This window comes from Neodiprion fabricii, chromosome 6 (genome assembly GCF_021155785.1).
Source record: "Neodiprion fabricii isolate iyNeoFabr1 chromosome 6, iyNeoFabr1.1, whole genome shotgun sequence".
Taxonomy (NCBI): domain Eukaryota; kingdom Metazoa; phylum Arthropoda; class Insecta; order Hymenoptera; family Diprionidae; genus Neodiprion; species Neodiprion fabricii.
Genome location: NC_060244.1, coordinates 2,922,466 through 2,937,055, shown reverse-complemented (window position 1 = coordinate 2,937,055; position 14,590 = coordinate 2,922,466). Strand labels below are relative to the sequence as shown.

At 35.4% G+C, this 14,590-nt stretch overlaps 4 protein-coding genes across 11 annotated transcripts; 2 read left to right on the top strand and 2 right to left on the bottom strand.

Moving 5' to 3' along the window:
* Nucleotides 1–97: 97 nt before the first annotated feature.
* Nucleotides 98–2,606, top strand: LOC124184217 (eukaryotic translation initiation factor 3 subunit M). Its single transcript, XM_046573671.1, has 7 exons — nucleotides 98–226; nucleotides 414–593; nucleotides 679–773; nucleotides 980–1,198; nucleotides 1,319–1,587; nucleotides 1,697–1,840; nucleotides 2,110–2,606. Exons 1-7 carry the CDS (start codon nucleotides 182–184, stop codon nucleotides 2,316–2,318), a joined length of 1,161 nt encoding a protein of 386 aa, XP_046429627.1. The 5' UTR covers nucleotides 98–181; the 3' UTR covers nucleotides 2,319–2,606.
* Nucleotides 2,579–9,082, bottom strand: LOC124184216. Of its 2 annotated transcripts, none has more exons than XM_046573668.1 (8): nucleotides 8,530–9,082; nucleotides 7,683–7,856; nucleotides 6,410–6,533; nucleotides 5,917–6,097; nucleotides 5,589–5,796; nucleotides 5,168–5,318; nucleotides 4,874–5,013; nucleotides 2,579–4,746 (listed from the first exon to the last, which is right to left on the bottom strand). In XM_046573668.1, the coding sequence occupies exons 1-8, from the start codon at nucleotides 8,650–8,652 to the stop codon at nucleotides 4,624–4,626; spliced, it is 1,224 nt and encodes a 407-aa protein (XP_046429624.1). In that variant the 5' UTR covers nucleotides 8,653–9,082; the 3' UTR covers nucleotides 2,579–4,623. The 2 variants fall into 2 exon arrangements, with proteins under 2 accessions (XP_046429624.1, XP_046429625.1); XM_046573669.1 differs by lacking the exon at nucleotides 8,530–9,082 and adding an exon at nucleotides 7,991–8,472.
* Nucleotides 9,083–9,724: 642 nt separating this feature from the next.
* Nucleotides 9,725–12,732, bottom strand: LOC124185641 (ethanolamine kinase). 7 transcript variants are annotated; one of them, XM_046576589.1, is made up of 7 exons: nucleotides 12,595–12,732; nucleotides 11,829–12,023; nucleotides 11,511–11,648; nucleotides 10,862–11,127; nucleotides 10,561–10,787; nucleotides 10,211–10,433; nucleotides 9,725–10,070 (listed from the first exon to the last, which is right to left on the bottom strand). In XM_046576589.1, the coding sequence occupies exons 2-7, from the start codon at nucleotides 11,952–11,954 to the stop codon at nucleotides 10,007–10,009; spliced, it is 1,044 nt and encodes a 347-aa protein (XP_046432545.1). In that variant the 5' UTR covers nucleotides 11,955–12,023; nucleotides 12,595–12,732; the 3' UTR covers nucleotides 9,725–10,006. The 7 variants fall into 7 exon arrangements, with proteins under 7 accessions (XP_046432545.1, XP_046432548.1, XP_046432550.1 ...); XM_046576592.1 differs by having other exon boundaries at nucleotides 11,829–12,239; nucleotides 12,595–12,724; XM_046576594.1 differs by having other exon boundaries at nucleotides 11,829–11,966; nucleotides 12,595–12,708.
* A 378-nt stretch (nucleotides 12,733–13,110) lies between these two features.
* Nucleotides 13,111–14,248, top strand: LOC124185647 (gem-associated protein 6-like). The gene is made up of 2 exons (XM_046576602.1): nucleotides 13,111–13,262; nucleotides 13,536–14,248. The coding sequence occupies exons 1-2, from the start codon at nucleotides 13,111–13,113 to the stop codon at nucleotides 13,873–13,875; spliced, it is 492 nt and encodes a 163-aa protein (XP_046432558.1). The 3' UTR covers nucleotides 13,876–14,248.
* The last annotated feature ends 342 nt before the right edge of the window (nucleotides 14,249–14,590 follow it).

Genomic DNA, 14,590 nt, shown 5'->3' with positions numbered 1-14,590 from the left:
CCAAATTTTCGATCAAACGTGTACGGCGTCTACGATCAGTCATTGATCACTAAACCCCAATCGTTGGATTACGTGTCACCCGAATGTTTTTCTCACGTTTCTTAGCCTGGCTGGGCTACGTAGTGAGCGAGACCTTTTCGACGTGTTCGCTGCACGGAAACGTGGTTCGCAACATCTTAAAATGCAGGTTCCAGCGGTATTTATGGATTTGCCCTTAGAGGACCAAGTAAGAAGATTTCATAATCATTTCCCGAGCTCTATTCCTTCGAATTAAGCTTAAATTTTGGCAACGTTACATATTAAAAAACTTATTCTGAAATTCTGTAATTCACTGACGGGCGTTTAGGCTTAGGTTAGGTTTACGTTCGTATGGACTTTCATTATTCAATCATTAACCAATCTCACTGTAATAGGCACAAGAATTAAGGGTATATTTCAAGAGTTTGGGCGCTGAAATAAGCGAGGAGAAATCACCGAGAGGAATCGAAGATGATTTGCATAAAATCATTGGCGTCTGCGACGCCTGTTTCAAGGAGGGAAATGAAACTGAGATTGAGACAATTCTAAACGATATAGTCTCCATCATGGTTCTGGTGAGTTGTCTGTGCGAATATCAAATCGCACCTTGACATTTGGATAACTTGTTCCAACGAATTTTCTTGCATTATTCCTTTACAGATTCCTATTGAACGTGCTGAAAATTTAATATTGGCATTCTGTGAAAAGTTGACAAAAGCTCCAGGTCAAAAACTAGGAGTTGTCTGTCTAAAGGCGTAAGCATTTTTGAAATTTGTTCCTTGGACATAAAATTAATCCTGTACATAACAAACCATGAAATCTAAAATCTAAACCTACCAAAAAAGTTCGCATTGTAATTATACCAGCCTTTGAATAAATTAATTAATTAAGTAGATAAATAATAAAGAATTTCGTGACTGAAACATTTAACGACTGACTGAAATTGCATGCTTCGTTATAGGCTCTGGCTCCTGTTTCAATCCTTGGATGAAAAATCGCCCATGAGATATCATGTTTACTACCACCTGGTACAAATTTCACGCAATGTGGATCAAGTCAAAGCTGTGTATGGCGGAGTGGATCAACTGAAGGCACAATTTGCTCCGTGTCCACCATCCAATGAACAAATGCAGAAATTATATCGCCTCCTGCACGAAGTGTTACTCAGTTGTAAACAAAGGTAAAGAAACTGAAAAGCTAAAAATAATTAAAAGTCTTTCAATTATTCTAAAAACGTAATTCGTTAATTTTATACCACTGTTTCCGTACAGTAATTCATTTTTTGAACGATACCTTTCAGTGAACAAGCAGCTGCAGTGATGGTTGCCCTACTAGGTACATATACCGCTGAAAGTGCATCTGCTCCCAGAGAAGATGCCCAGCGTTGTATTTTGGCTGCGCTTGCCGACCCGAATACTTTCCTGCTGGATCCGCTGCTGGCTCTGAAACCTGTGAGATTTTTAGAAGGAGAGCTCATTCACGATTTACTTCTAGTTTTCGTCCAAGAAAAATTACCCGCATATCTTCAGTTTTACAAAAATCATAAAGAATTCGTTGAGCATATACTAGGTGTGTTATATGTACAAATTGAAATAGATTTACCAAGTTTCCAATATTTTCAGAAATCTTTAGAAAAATAACAAGCGATTCGCATTTTTTAAAAATTCACGTTATGCAGGATTGAACCACGAGCAGAACATTAAAAAGATGCGATTACTGACATTTATGCAGCTTGCTGAAACAAATCCTGAAATGTCATTCGACACTATTCAATCTGAACTACAAATCGAGGAGAATGAAGTAGAAAGCTTTATAATCGATGGTAAGAGTTTCATGAATATTTAGATCGTTCAAATCCTTATCCCAAATCATATTACACACGCCTGATTTCTTATGCATGGGTATTTACGAAATGGGAAATATCAAATGAACCAGTACTGGCTCAGCAAAATCTAAATTGCTGTTGAGTTATCGAGTTGTTCAACAGAAACTATATTGGCGCACTAAGATAATCATCGTACAAATTACTGCGAACTACTCGTCTTATATCTTTGCTATGTGAGATCATTACTCAAGTTTTGGCTTTTATAGTTTTGAAAACCAAACTGGTTCGAGCTCGAATGGATCAAGCTGGCCACAAAGTGCTCGTATCAAGCACAATGCATCGAACATTCGGCCGTGCTCAATGGACCCAACTAAGGGACCTATTGGCGGCATGGAAAACCAATCTTTCTGCAGTTCAGGAAGGCATGAAAACTGTTGCGGCAGCTCAAATCGAACTTGCGGCAAAAACAAAATGATCCGAATAGTAGCAAATACATTTCATTTCGATCCAGCTCACGATGACATATGGAAGTATATTTTACGTTCAATCACACATGAAACACTTTTACAACTTAAGTATCGCTGTGATTACTGTATTCCATTTTGACCGATAGTGGGCAATTATGTAAACCTTTTAAATTTGATTTATTCCTCATATTATTATAAAGAACTCAGTTACTCCAAACCATGTTACACAGATGTAATGAATGCAGTAGCTCCATTTTTTAACATTAAAAAACAAAATTATTGGAATACAAACCCAATTTCTATCAAAATACGTTCCATTAGCGTTCCATAACCAGTTACTCTGCTGTCATTAACTGATGCAACTGTTTTCCAGTGCGAAATATGGCGTAAATATACATACAACCAATTACCTTTGAATAAAAATCATCAACGTAACACTAAAACTGGGGTAATGTAATGTTCGTATATCCTTCTTAATATGATAAACCTTTTATACGGCACTTGATATAAGATTTCTCATTGCACATACATTAATTATTAGCCGCCTCCTATTAGTAGAGCAAGTAATATTCATCAAGACATTTATGATATCATCTGTAGTACCACCCGTCGGCACAATGGTAAAAACTTTACTGTCGACATAAGTTTCTCACAAATTCCTTAGTAGCTGTCTTTCAGGATTCATTTTAGAACATAATATTACATTTTCATTCACAAATATGGATTTGTAATTTTAAAAAGATATATTGAAAAACTAGTACGAGTACTTGTAATGCAAAGAATTTGATGGAGTGTCCCCGAACAAAATGTATTTAGTAATATTGGGAACATCACTGAAAAACAATAACTTAGAGTCAAGTAGAAAATGAGAAATGATAACGTTTATGATTAAGTAGCTTACAAAATTAATGAAATTCTCTGGGGTCTGTACACAAAATCGCGATCGGTATTCAATTTTATAATGATTGGTACAGTATAAAATTCAAGCTCTCTTTTTGTCCTTGGTATTCTTACAAGCAAGTGTCAGTTATATTATTCTCCAGAACAATGTATTTCGTAACTTTATCCTCTGATTAAATAATCCGAAACTCACTCTAGCAGTTTGTCAATTTTGTCACGGAGAATAAAATTACACAATTAGTCTGCCCCTGGTCGCAGTCATTTGAATAAATAAAAAATCAAATCCATAAGTGGAAGGGTGAGTATCTGTATCTGTTTGTATATGTCCGCGTGTATGCATGTCTGTATCATTCGAAAAACGTAATTGAGACATGGACAGAATAGAAGCCTGAACTCAGGAAGTAATGGTTTACATTTAAACAGCTGCACGTCCATGCAAGACTACACGTCACATTTATGATAGTATCGATAATGCATCCACTTGGTTACTAAGAACAATTTACGTGTAAGAAATTAAAGTCATCAGAATTCTCTGCAAGGCCATATCAACATCGCAGATATACTCTTAGATTGTGATAATTTATAAAATATTGCGTAAAAAGGTACGTACTTGTTTACAATTTATTACAATAAAAATATGATGATAAAATAATAGGACAATAAAAAAATATGATCATACGCGGCATTATGCGAATAAGCGAGCTTCGTCATACAATGCATATGGACACACTGATTACTTTGCCAGTTGGCAAGCAGGGACAAAAAAAGAAAAGAATCTGATAATTCGAACTCGTAAGCCTCCACAAGGAAAATTAATAATTCAAAATTACCTTATTAATCGATAAGTCATGTACTAAACTCATACCTACCTATGATTATAAGTATATTTATGCAAAATGTATGGAATACTAAGTGAACGCGAGTTGATCATGTTCAGGATCACTTTCGATATGCCATTCTTAAAAATTTAATCAGTTCCAATGGCCTGCTACCTATTCTCAAAATATAAGTATACAACTTCAATTTCTATACATGCATACATACATAGTATGTAACGCGTGTAAACATTTTTCTGCTTCGTAATTTAATTTTGAGTATTTCTTTTACTATTTTCGCAAGTGCATTGTATACACACACGCACAATATTCTCTAATTTCTTTTCCTGGATTTATACACCTAATCCGTAGAAAACAACATTCTTGAACTAAACAAAATTTCTCATTTACTACAAAACATGCGAAAATATTCCAAAACTATTCACTCAAACTTTTTATCTTTAATTTTTCGACTTATTTTCAGTTGTGGGTGAAATTCTTCAATAATTCAATGGTTAAACAATAGTTGACAAATATTTTATACTAAATAATGGGTCGATGTGATTAGAATACAGTACAGATTTGTACATATACCAGGTTAGATCTGAGTAGAAAATCGTGGACGTGGCAAATCACCAAAGACTGTATCTCCATGAACACTTTTTGCCAAAGCCTTCATCGATGCACGAATATTATGTGGATCGTGTGGATCCCTCGATAGCTGTTGAAAATACACATATATTGTCGTTACTTTTCTTAATTTACTGTGTGAAGTATTCCTGCAATCACGGTAGACATTGATCATCAGTGACACTACTGCAAAAATAGTAAATCGTTGTCTTACATACCTGATCATCTCCTTGATCATGCTGAATTTGACGGGTGAAGGAGGGAAATACAGGAACACTGACTGGCAAGGATTTGGCCAGGGTTGGATGGCCGCTTCTCTGTCCTCGCGGAATATGGATACCTTCGTCATGGCCGGAATCTAAAAATGTGAAATATTTCATGAGATATCTTTGCAATAATTGTGATTACTCTTATACAAACACTATTGCCAAAAGACGAGACGATATTACAACTGTGTAAGAGTAAAAATCTCATAAATTGACTACATACGTTTTTGTATCAATTTAAATTACCATCAGTGTCAGACTCTTCTTCAGATTGTTGAGCTTGTTCTGCGGGTACGGAGTCATCCATGCCTTCAATTGTAAACAATGCCTCAGTGTCGTAACTACTGGGTTCCTTGCAATACAGTCTCAACGATGCTTTCTTGTCAGCTCCACTCCTCTGTAATGGAAGAAGAAAGATAAAAACAACGATAAACCATAGGAGAATTAGTCAACTAGTTCATTTAAAATTAACCATTTAAATTCTTGTGGAGGACTCTTATCAACTACCTATTTACATTATTCGAAATTTCATTTTCACCCACTCCAATAAACTGCTCGCCTCAACACCCCAATCGATTTTGACAATCCTCCAAAAGTGCAAAACTCCATGTGACTTACAAGTAATTGAGTAAACGTTAAAAGTAAAATTCATTCATCCTATACACACTAGGTGAAGGTTAGCAGGATGTTTTGTTGCTGCCTGGTGTCTGATGTTAGGTCCGCCAACGATCTTTGTATCACTCGCCACTGTGTGAGGTCTAGTATTCTGTGCATTAGACATTGGTTGAGCTATATTTGGTTGGATCGTGTCAGAAATAGCATGAGATATTTCCATGGTTGCGGGTTTTTCTGTTTCTTTTTGGTTGCAAATTAGGCTGTAAAAACATTATGTAGATAGTATCATATGCTAGCCGATTGTGAGTAAAAAGAGTGAAATACTTCTATCTTGCTGCAAATTATAAAAAAAAATTACGATTAACTGGAACTTAGCTTACCCAACGAGCAACCTGTGCTCCATATGTGCATGTTCTCTGTACTGCTCTAAAAGTTGATACTGTTCAGCGGAAAAAGCTCGAACTCTTTCTTCAGTTGCAGCAGCTTCCCTCTGCACAGCTGTTTCAAGCTGTTGTTGCAAACCGCCAAGAGCCGATTGTAGATTACTTGGAAGCTGCGACACTGAATGACAGAAGAACGAAGAACAGCGCCAATGATTTAATGTATCGAATACTACTAATATGCTCTTAATCTTCCCATGGTTTGATACAAGAATAAGGATACCGTGATTGCATCAAAATAGTTTCAACTATCTAGCATGTTGACAACCGTAAAGAAATATGTCTGCAAGAGGAGCAATATTATCACTGTTTTTCTTCCAATTGGATAAAATGACACACTACATTTCTTTCTCTCACATACACAAACTGTTAAAATATATAACGTAATAAGACGTAATAACAAATAGCAATACTCATTGCTAAGAAATATCACCTGAAAACTTATTAGGTGGTTGCAGAAAATCTACGGTGTCTATGTTATTATTGTCAATCATTATCCTAAATATAGAACTGAAGTGAGGACTCGCTGTTAGTTTAGCTATTTCATCAGCACTTTTCTGGAACAAAAAAAAAAAAATTATAAACAGTTTCATAAATTTTTCAATTGACTTTGTTTTTTAGAAAAATATTGGTAATTTGCAACATTGAAGATAAATTATTGATAAAATCGAATATAAAGAGTAATAGCTTTACTTGAAGTTTCAAAGAACTGAGTTCGGTCAAAAAGTTAAGTTTATACTAATACTGAAGTTCATTAACAAACCGATATAGGTCAAGGTTGGTATTTAGTTTCAAATTTACTGTCACGTACTCCTGAAAAGTTGACCAAGTAACATTTATCCACTAAAAACTCTTTATTGGCAATCAGCAATATCAACTACTTCAGCTTTTAATCAATCTTCTATAATATTTTTCAATCAATCAAATCCTTAGGTTCAATAATAAATTATTTTACACTTAAAAAAAAGTGAGCTGTGCCAAAAATACAATGAACGGTGTTTACTACGTTATAAAGTACCGATACAAATTTATAGTCCGATAGACAGTCATGTTTTATTATGGAAAAAGTACAAGATAGTGCTTTGACCATTTTTATCTCAAGTCCCGCAGTATAATTAAAAAATTTATTAGTTGGATTGCATAATTTAAACTCATGTTAGCAGTTCAATATTTTTCTAAGTCTAATCGATATGTATCAATATTCCTGCCTCATTAAGTATTATATATCGACAGATAACAAAATGAGCACATTAATATGAGCTCAAACAATCAACTTTTTTTTTCACACATTTGTAAATACTTTTGCTTCATACTGTATCTTAATGAAGTATATCATACAACATATACATGCATCTATTTTCGTAACGTCACGAATAATAATCGATACTAATTGATTCCCTTGTTAGGTAATTGGAGTTTTGAAGAAATCCAAGCTGTCAGAAATTCCAGTGAAAGATGACTTTGACATTGAATACCGCTAACATTGTTTTAATTTTGTAAATCCATGGATGATAAAACATAGAAACGTAATTTAATTGAAAATACTACTTGCAAAGTATTCGCAAATATTGTTAATTTGGTGAATACCTGCCATATCTTGGAACGGATACAATCACTCTGTTTTTCTTGACTTTCAATCACTGTCGCTGAAGGCATTGATATTCGGGAACAATAACTAGCCTTGAACTCAACTCTGGAATACTTACAAGGACATTGGTATTTATCAAAACTAGTGCTGCACCCCGTTCTCTGTGGACTGCGTGGGTATTCATTGAACAATTGATGCATCGGTGAACAGCCCAGGCTCCAATATTTCGAACTTCTACCAAACCAGGTAATTCCTTTGTAATACCTTCCAATTCTCCAACAGTCGCAACATTCTGTCGAAGCATAAGCCAATTACTTAATCATCCATCCAATTGTCTGTCATATCCATCTCTTGTGAAATTAACCTATGTCAAACGTGTATCGTGCAACTGTGTTTGTAGTAAATAGAAAATGGTGATGTATGTACCTAGTCGGTGTTTAAATATTTTTGAAGATGTATTTCAGAACAATTTGCAACCACTCAAACGTATCAGAGAAATACGTTGCAATTGTCTTTGATGGATTCGGCTCGATGCAGGTATTTACAAAATGCAAGGTAAAAATGGTAAAAAGGCGAGATTTCGAAAAGGCAATGAATAAATATTGGTAAACAGTTAAAAAAATAGTTTGTACCGTTATTGAACAACTTATTTCATACGATATAGCTTACGTGGTAGATAAGTCTGTACTGATTCACATGTATGTCATTCTAAATACATCTGCCAAGATTCATCGCTTTGTTCCGAAAAGTGTGTTTTCGAAATTAGGATAAAAATTTTGTTCAGGGTCAGATTGACGCTAGTTCACAAGTTGTGGTAAAGAAAATATTTACCGATCGAATGAATTAGATGTAGACGACGTGACGCGTGAGAAGAGGAATCGTGGAAACGAGTTGAATTAATTCGGTTAAGGTAGTTAAGGTCGTTAGCAGCAAGTTTCATTGACAATGAAGTGTATAACGTTTACCTCTTGGAAGAAGGGATCAGCGAGTTCGGTAGCGGTCAGTTCGTAATCTTCAATTTTAACCCTTTCCAGTTCGTTGCCCCTCGCCTTGATTGACACGTTTAGGCATTTGCATGCGAGGTGCATATTGAGATGATTGTATAAAAATGAAATATGAACGTAACGAGGCGCACCGTGGGACGCGATTATATCTAAGAGAAAGAAGACAGAAGTCAATCGCTCAGCTGTGGCTATGTTGCTACACACAGATTTATCTTCTTCTTTCAGGAATTAATCGGCTCTCTTCAACACGATTATTACTTATTGTTAATACGATTAGTACTTGAACAAATTACATTGACATTTCACGATAGTCGGACAGAAGAATTCTTCTGTTATCGAACCGATTGTTGTATAATAAATAAATCTTATACGCCAAAGAATAGCGTATATTTACAAATACTCTTGAATTGTTCGGGACGTGCGCTCACTAAAAATAAACACTGATTTATGAACACTCTACGTGATCCCACCAGATCCCACCAGATCCCACCATCCCACATTATTATATCCCACCGCCGTTCCACACCGAGACAAAAACATACTATCGAATCAAGTGGTCATCCGAAAATGACAAATCTGATAGTTTCGAATATTTGTTTATGCATGCCGATGACGCTGTTCGTTACTCGGGAAATAGGCTGCTATAAATACGAGACACAGAATTCTTTCAATGTTTTCAATCAGGATAATGTTTGAAGAATAAGTGTCGCGCTTGACTCGAATAGTTATACGCTAGTTTCCAATTCCGCCTGGAGGGTACTTCAAACTTGGATACATCGTACGATCTATATGTATTGCTACAGCGTTTCGACGAATTTTAATAACAAACCATTAGTACAGCGTGATGTATAATATCCAGGAAAATAATACGTCAGTGAAAGCATGTTTTTACCGCAATATTCTACGACACTTATTCCTGTTTGCTTTTCAATCCCGTACAACACGACATTTTGTAAACATTGGGAATTTTTGCAGTTCGTTCCACGAAACTCACCGCAATTAGTACTTAGGCTGCGATATTTAACACGAATAAATAATATATTTTCATGTATTAATAACGAAAATTGTTCTGAATACTAATGATTTTTGATCAATTGAAAAATGAAATGAATAATTGTCATACGACAAATAGCTAACAAAGAATACTACAGCTGGCCACAGCTAAAAAGTTTTATTCCTCTCACCACATTGCAACAAATAAAATTAAATGCTTCATATATATAATGATAGTAATAACAAGATCAAGAATAACATTGATAACATGATATACATTTAAATCCCTCCCATAAAAATTAAAACCTAAATAACGGAATTGGCGGCTGAATTAAGGTAAAATTGATCAGAGCATGGTAAGGAGTAATAAAAGGCGCGCCAGGCCCTTCGAATTATAAATAGAACTGATCACTTGGTGATTGTTTCGATTCCAATACACGGGCATTCATTCCGAAACGAATAATTGATCTTTTTTTTTAAAAAGTTCGTTAAACCTTATGGAAGCGTATCTGAAAATAGATTGGTTCGTTATTGTCTCCACTTACGTTGAAATTTGATACTGCCTGAACGACCAGGTGTCAAATCTGTTTACCTGATAAGATTGATAACATTTATTTAAATGAACGTTAGATATCGAATTTCAACTCACTCTAAAAAATCAAAGCCAATGAGCGAATGTTCACTTTGTATAAGAGACCAGCAGCCCCAAAAAAAGTGGCTCAAAAGTAAGAATTTATTAACATGGATGTACAATTTTTTTATTTCATTTTCTGTAACATCCGGAGTGCCATTGTATTCCTCAAGATACAACCTAAGCCAATCTCTCTGCAGAGTCTCATCTGGATACAATGAGTAATCTGGTACATCGAGACCTGTAAAGATATATAAATCCCTAAAAATTAATCAATATCTCAAAAAATGAAAAAATCGTTTCTATCGTTACTAAGGCTGCAATCTATTCAGATTCTCACAATAACCATCATTGAGATTGAAACTCACCAACGAATTCAGCAAAGTGGTTAGCAATATCATAGGCTTGATAGTTATAAGCGGAATACTCATAATCTATAAATGTGACGGTATTTTCCTTCGCATTGTGAAGTACATTGCCTAATAAGAGATCGTTATGTGCAAATACGACGACGTTGTCAAGTTTTGAAAGCTCGTTCTTCAACAATTGGTATTGCTTTTCTAGTTCCGTGTAGGGTTGTATTATCCGTCTGAATCTGAAAATATAGACAGTGGCAATATCTTCATCTTTCCAGTCGGAAAAGATCTTAAATGAGCTCGAATTGCTTACTTTGCCTGCTTCTCTTTGTTGGAGAACGACTTGGGCATAATACGCATGAACTTTTCAATTTTATCCCATATGAACGGCTCTGTACTTATCTCCGGATGAGTGGGATTGAGCTTATGCATCTCAGCCAATCTTTTGGCCACCAACTTATAAATGGGCGGGCTGCGGACGCTGTCAACAGTAAGAGTATCCCCTGGAAGGAATTCATAGGCAAGTCCGTTGTTGAAAGTAGCATACAAGCAATGAGTGTAGCCCGCTGCATGCATCAGCTGAAATATGCAACATTCGACGCTGTTCAACGGCACACAACACCATTAAAATGTGGAGTACGTAAATACGTCTCTGAAAGTTCATACCAGATTATTTGTAAATTATTCTAGGATGGAGCTCAAGCTAGTCGACAGAGTTACTTGCCAAACACACTGATGTTAAACGAAATCAAGAAATGCAGCCCAAAATTCAAAGTTTTATCAAATCTCATAAAGAGCTAATACTTTCAAAGTATGTATCATCGCCGTGAAACGCTGTAGGGCACTGTTTTACTTAATGGAAGTTTCAATTCACAATTGCATGCATAATAGGATAATTGTAATTTTACTTATCAAACTTGCCGTCACTGTAACTCATTGCATAGTTAAATCCTTCATCTTACCCGAATATTTCTAGTTTCAGCTGTGCGGTCGATGAACAGATCTGTTTTGTAGCCATAGACCCGTATCAAAACCATCTCATCGTAGCGGTCTTTACACCAGACACCAACGAGCTTGTTAGATATCCCATTTGTGAAGAGCTGAGGAACACTTTGCTATTATATGCGCATTTCAATGCATCCCTCAAAATCAGGGAGTATTATCTAAATTATGATTGACACACTATTTTGCAATTACACAATAAACTATGAGCTATGCCAATATACCGTATACATCAAATGCTGGATAAATGTTACACAGTACACTCACTCAAGTATTACCTTGAATTGATAATCGTCAATGGACCACGCGGGTCGGAGAAGTTTGACAATTTCTGCTGCACCTTCATTTAATTTATCTCCATCAATGACGATGTCGAAGTGAGGTTCCTTGTGAACTTCTGCCATGACTTAATAACTCTGGCGCACAAATGTTTGGAATTTTTCAAGAAGAAACGTCATGCGCCATAATCAGTTCTACAATTACACAAGAAATCTCAGAGTGTCAAACATGACCGTTTTCACACTTGAGATTGTTTTTTTCCTCACATACAATGGTTGAGAATTTCTGAATTATCATTGTTTATAAAGCGTGACGCAGTTTACAAATGATAAACAATTCCAACCAGCTCAGGAATGAAACCAACTCTAATTTAATATTCGTGATGCCGGGTGAGGTACAGAAGCAAGACTCTGGCAAACAAATACACTTGTATAAATCGGAAAGCTCTACTGTATTACGTTATATCAAAAAGATAAGTATAGATTTAGGGCAATCAAACAGTCAACAGAGACGCATTCGTATTTCTTTCTGTCTCAGATAATATATGAATTGCTAACAAAGTTCAAGTGATATTAGTATGCTGCTTCACCATATCAATGACTGAATTTTCAAATTATTTTTCTGTTTCATTGCTTACTTGTTTCACAATGAAGATTTGTTTCGCCTTTATGTCCGTATAATCAGTAGAATTTTGCAGTAGGCATAAAAAATTTAGCAATGAGACGTGCATATTGTAAGAATTACGCGAACGCGTTTATCGATTACCTCGAGGTGTTGCGGATCGCGCAGTTGCTCATCCTTTGGGACAATCCGTAGTCATTACGCAGTTTTGTCAATGATATTGTTTGTGATAGTGATGATACCACATCCGACCACCTGTCAGACTTCATTCTCTTACATCACAGCTGTCGTATAATTCGTCATGTAAACTCATATGGCGTAGCTATTTCACAATTGGAATGTTTCGAACGTATCGTAAACAATACACGACTTCAAGGCAATTCTTGCTGCAGATTCTTTTTGTTTGTCGTAAAAATTTTCCACCAGCCTTTCAGTTGTTAGAATTTCGCTGCCACATTCTAATTCTTTATCTACTTTTACTATCTCTTGTAGCTGCTGCCGTTGCATTATAGAATTGACGAACAAACGACGTTGAACGTTGTTCGCCCCCGCTAATGTCGAACCGATTTTGCACATTTATGTGTGCTTCGTCAACTGTCACGTATCAGTACGTGTGGTATAATCTTCGTCCCATCCTTGACACTGATCAGCACCTGAAAAATGACTGATAATGAGTGGAAATTTTCGCACAAGGTTTACAAGAATGATCCTATCACATTGAAAAGTTACGTTAATAAGACCGTTTCGATTAAAACTAAAGATGGTCGTAGTTACTCCGGTGTTGTTTACACAATAGATCCGGTATCAGAAAGGTTAGGTATACTTATGTTACGTTCACTTATTCCTTTGTCCATTATCATGTTTGCCTGTTCACAATCAGCTACAGGTATAATAAAGCATTATAAAGTACTCGCACGCGTCCAGAATACGATTCGAGTTTTTTTTCAGTAGTAAAAAATTCACATAGAATGAAGGGTTCCATACTGCACGGCTAACTTGTAAGCCTCGGCATTTCATGATTAAAATCTAGAAACATGTTACTAAAGGCATAACACAGTAAACGATATATGTGTATAATTCCTCAGCTTTATTTTGGCAAACCCATCCTGCGACAAACAAAACCTGAAGATAATAATGGGACATGCGATTGACAATATGGAAGTACACACAAGGACTGAAACAAACGTACTGGATTTATTTTTATCATCTAGCGAAGATACGCCAGAATCTATTATTATGCGGAGAAAAAATGCTGTCAGAGAATTACTATTAGAAAATCGTTTCCCTGTTACGGAAAATGGTAATATCTTGAACATTGAAGGAATACTTTCGATAGAGCCACCATATGATGAACAACATTGTTCGAGCACTAATGAAATTGTTTTAGTACGAATACAGGAGCTGATTTCTAGCGTTGTTGTATGATATCTGAAATTGAAAATGCTATGATAAATTGTACTTTTGACAGAACCAATGATCAAAATAATAATTGGACATATATGGCTCTGGATTGTAAAAAAATTTGAATGCCTGACTTCTTGAAAGAAGCCTCGTCTCCAACATTAGCGTAACACTATTATATGTGCTCATAATAATGCATAATTATTAATATCATTTCGAGACAAAAGCAATTGTGTGATTTTACCATTAACAAAATAAGAGTATATACAGGGTTTAACAAAATTGGCAATTATATATTGAAAACAAGATTGGATTCATCTCGATAAGCACAGTCACACATCATCAAGCTAATTCCTGATTGACGTCCAATTATTCGACATAGTTTCTCTGATAGATTGTGAAGACAATATGAATAATCTGAAAAGTTACAATTACAATTACATGCGACTATTCAGGCTGTGAGTTAACTAAAAATATAACAAAAAATGAAATCAAATATGTGTAATTAAGCAGTCCATGTATGTAGAATTTCCAATTTTTCAACTTAATTTTTATGTTGTGTAAGGCAATAATCACTGCCCCTTATTTCTGCTCCTGTGTAAGGAATATAATGTAATTAATTGATAGTCCCTAATTCGGGATGAAAATAAATTGACAATTTGCAAATATTACTAAGCAGTATAACAACATTAGTATTTATTCCAATAATTACAATCGAATAGTTAAAAATCACTGAAAT

Bases quoted from the DNA above. Each gene is read 5' to 3' on its own strand.
- LOC124184216 (XM_046573668.1), bottom strand. From the start codon at position 8,652: ATGCACCTCGCATGCAAATGCCTAAACGTGTCAATCAAGGCGAGGGGC. The intron at 5,014-5,167 runs GTAATTTAAATT...TCACATTTTTAG, and splicing joins AGAAGAGTCTGACACTGATG to ATTCCGGCCATGACGAAGGT. The intron at 4,747-4,873 runs GTATGTAAGACA...TATTTTCAACAG, and splicing joins ATGATCAAGGAGATGATCAG to CTATCGAGGGATCCACACGA.
- LOC124185641 (XM_046576589.1), bottom strand. From the start codon at position 11,954: ATGGCAGAAGTTCACAAGGAACCTCACTTCGACATCGTCATTGATGGA. The intron at 11,128-11,510 runs GTAAGATGAAGG...TGCATATTTCAG, and splicing joins CTGAAACTAGAAATATTCGG to CTGATGCATGCAGCGGGCTA. The intron at 10,788-10,861 runs GTAAGCAATTCG...CTATATTTTCAG, and splicing joins AACAAAGAGAAGCAGGCAAA to ATTCAGACGGATAATACAAC.
- LOC124185647 (XM_046576602.1), top strand. From the start codon at position 13,111: ATGACTGATAATGAGTGGAAATTTTCGCACAAGGTTTACAAGAATGAT. The intron at 13,263-13,535 runs GTTAGGTATACT...ATAATTCCTCAG, and splicing joins ATAGATCCGGTATCAGAAAG to CTTTATTTTGGCAAACCCAT.
- LOC124184217 (XM_046573671.1), top strand. From the start codon at position 182: ATGCAGGTTCCAGCGGTATTTATGGATTTGCCCTTAGAGGACCAA. The intron at 227-413 runs GTAAGAAGATTT...TCACTGTAATAG, and splicing joins ATTTGCCCTTAGAGGACCAA to GCACAAGAATTAAGGGTATA. The intron at 1,199-1,318 runs GTAAAGAAACTG...GATACCTTTCAG, and splicing joins TTACTCAGTTGTAAACAAAG to TGAACAAGCAGCTGCAGTGA.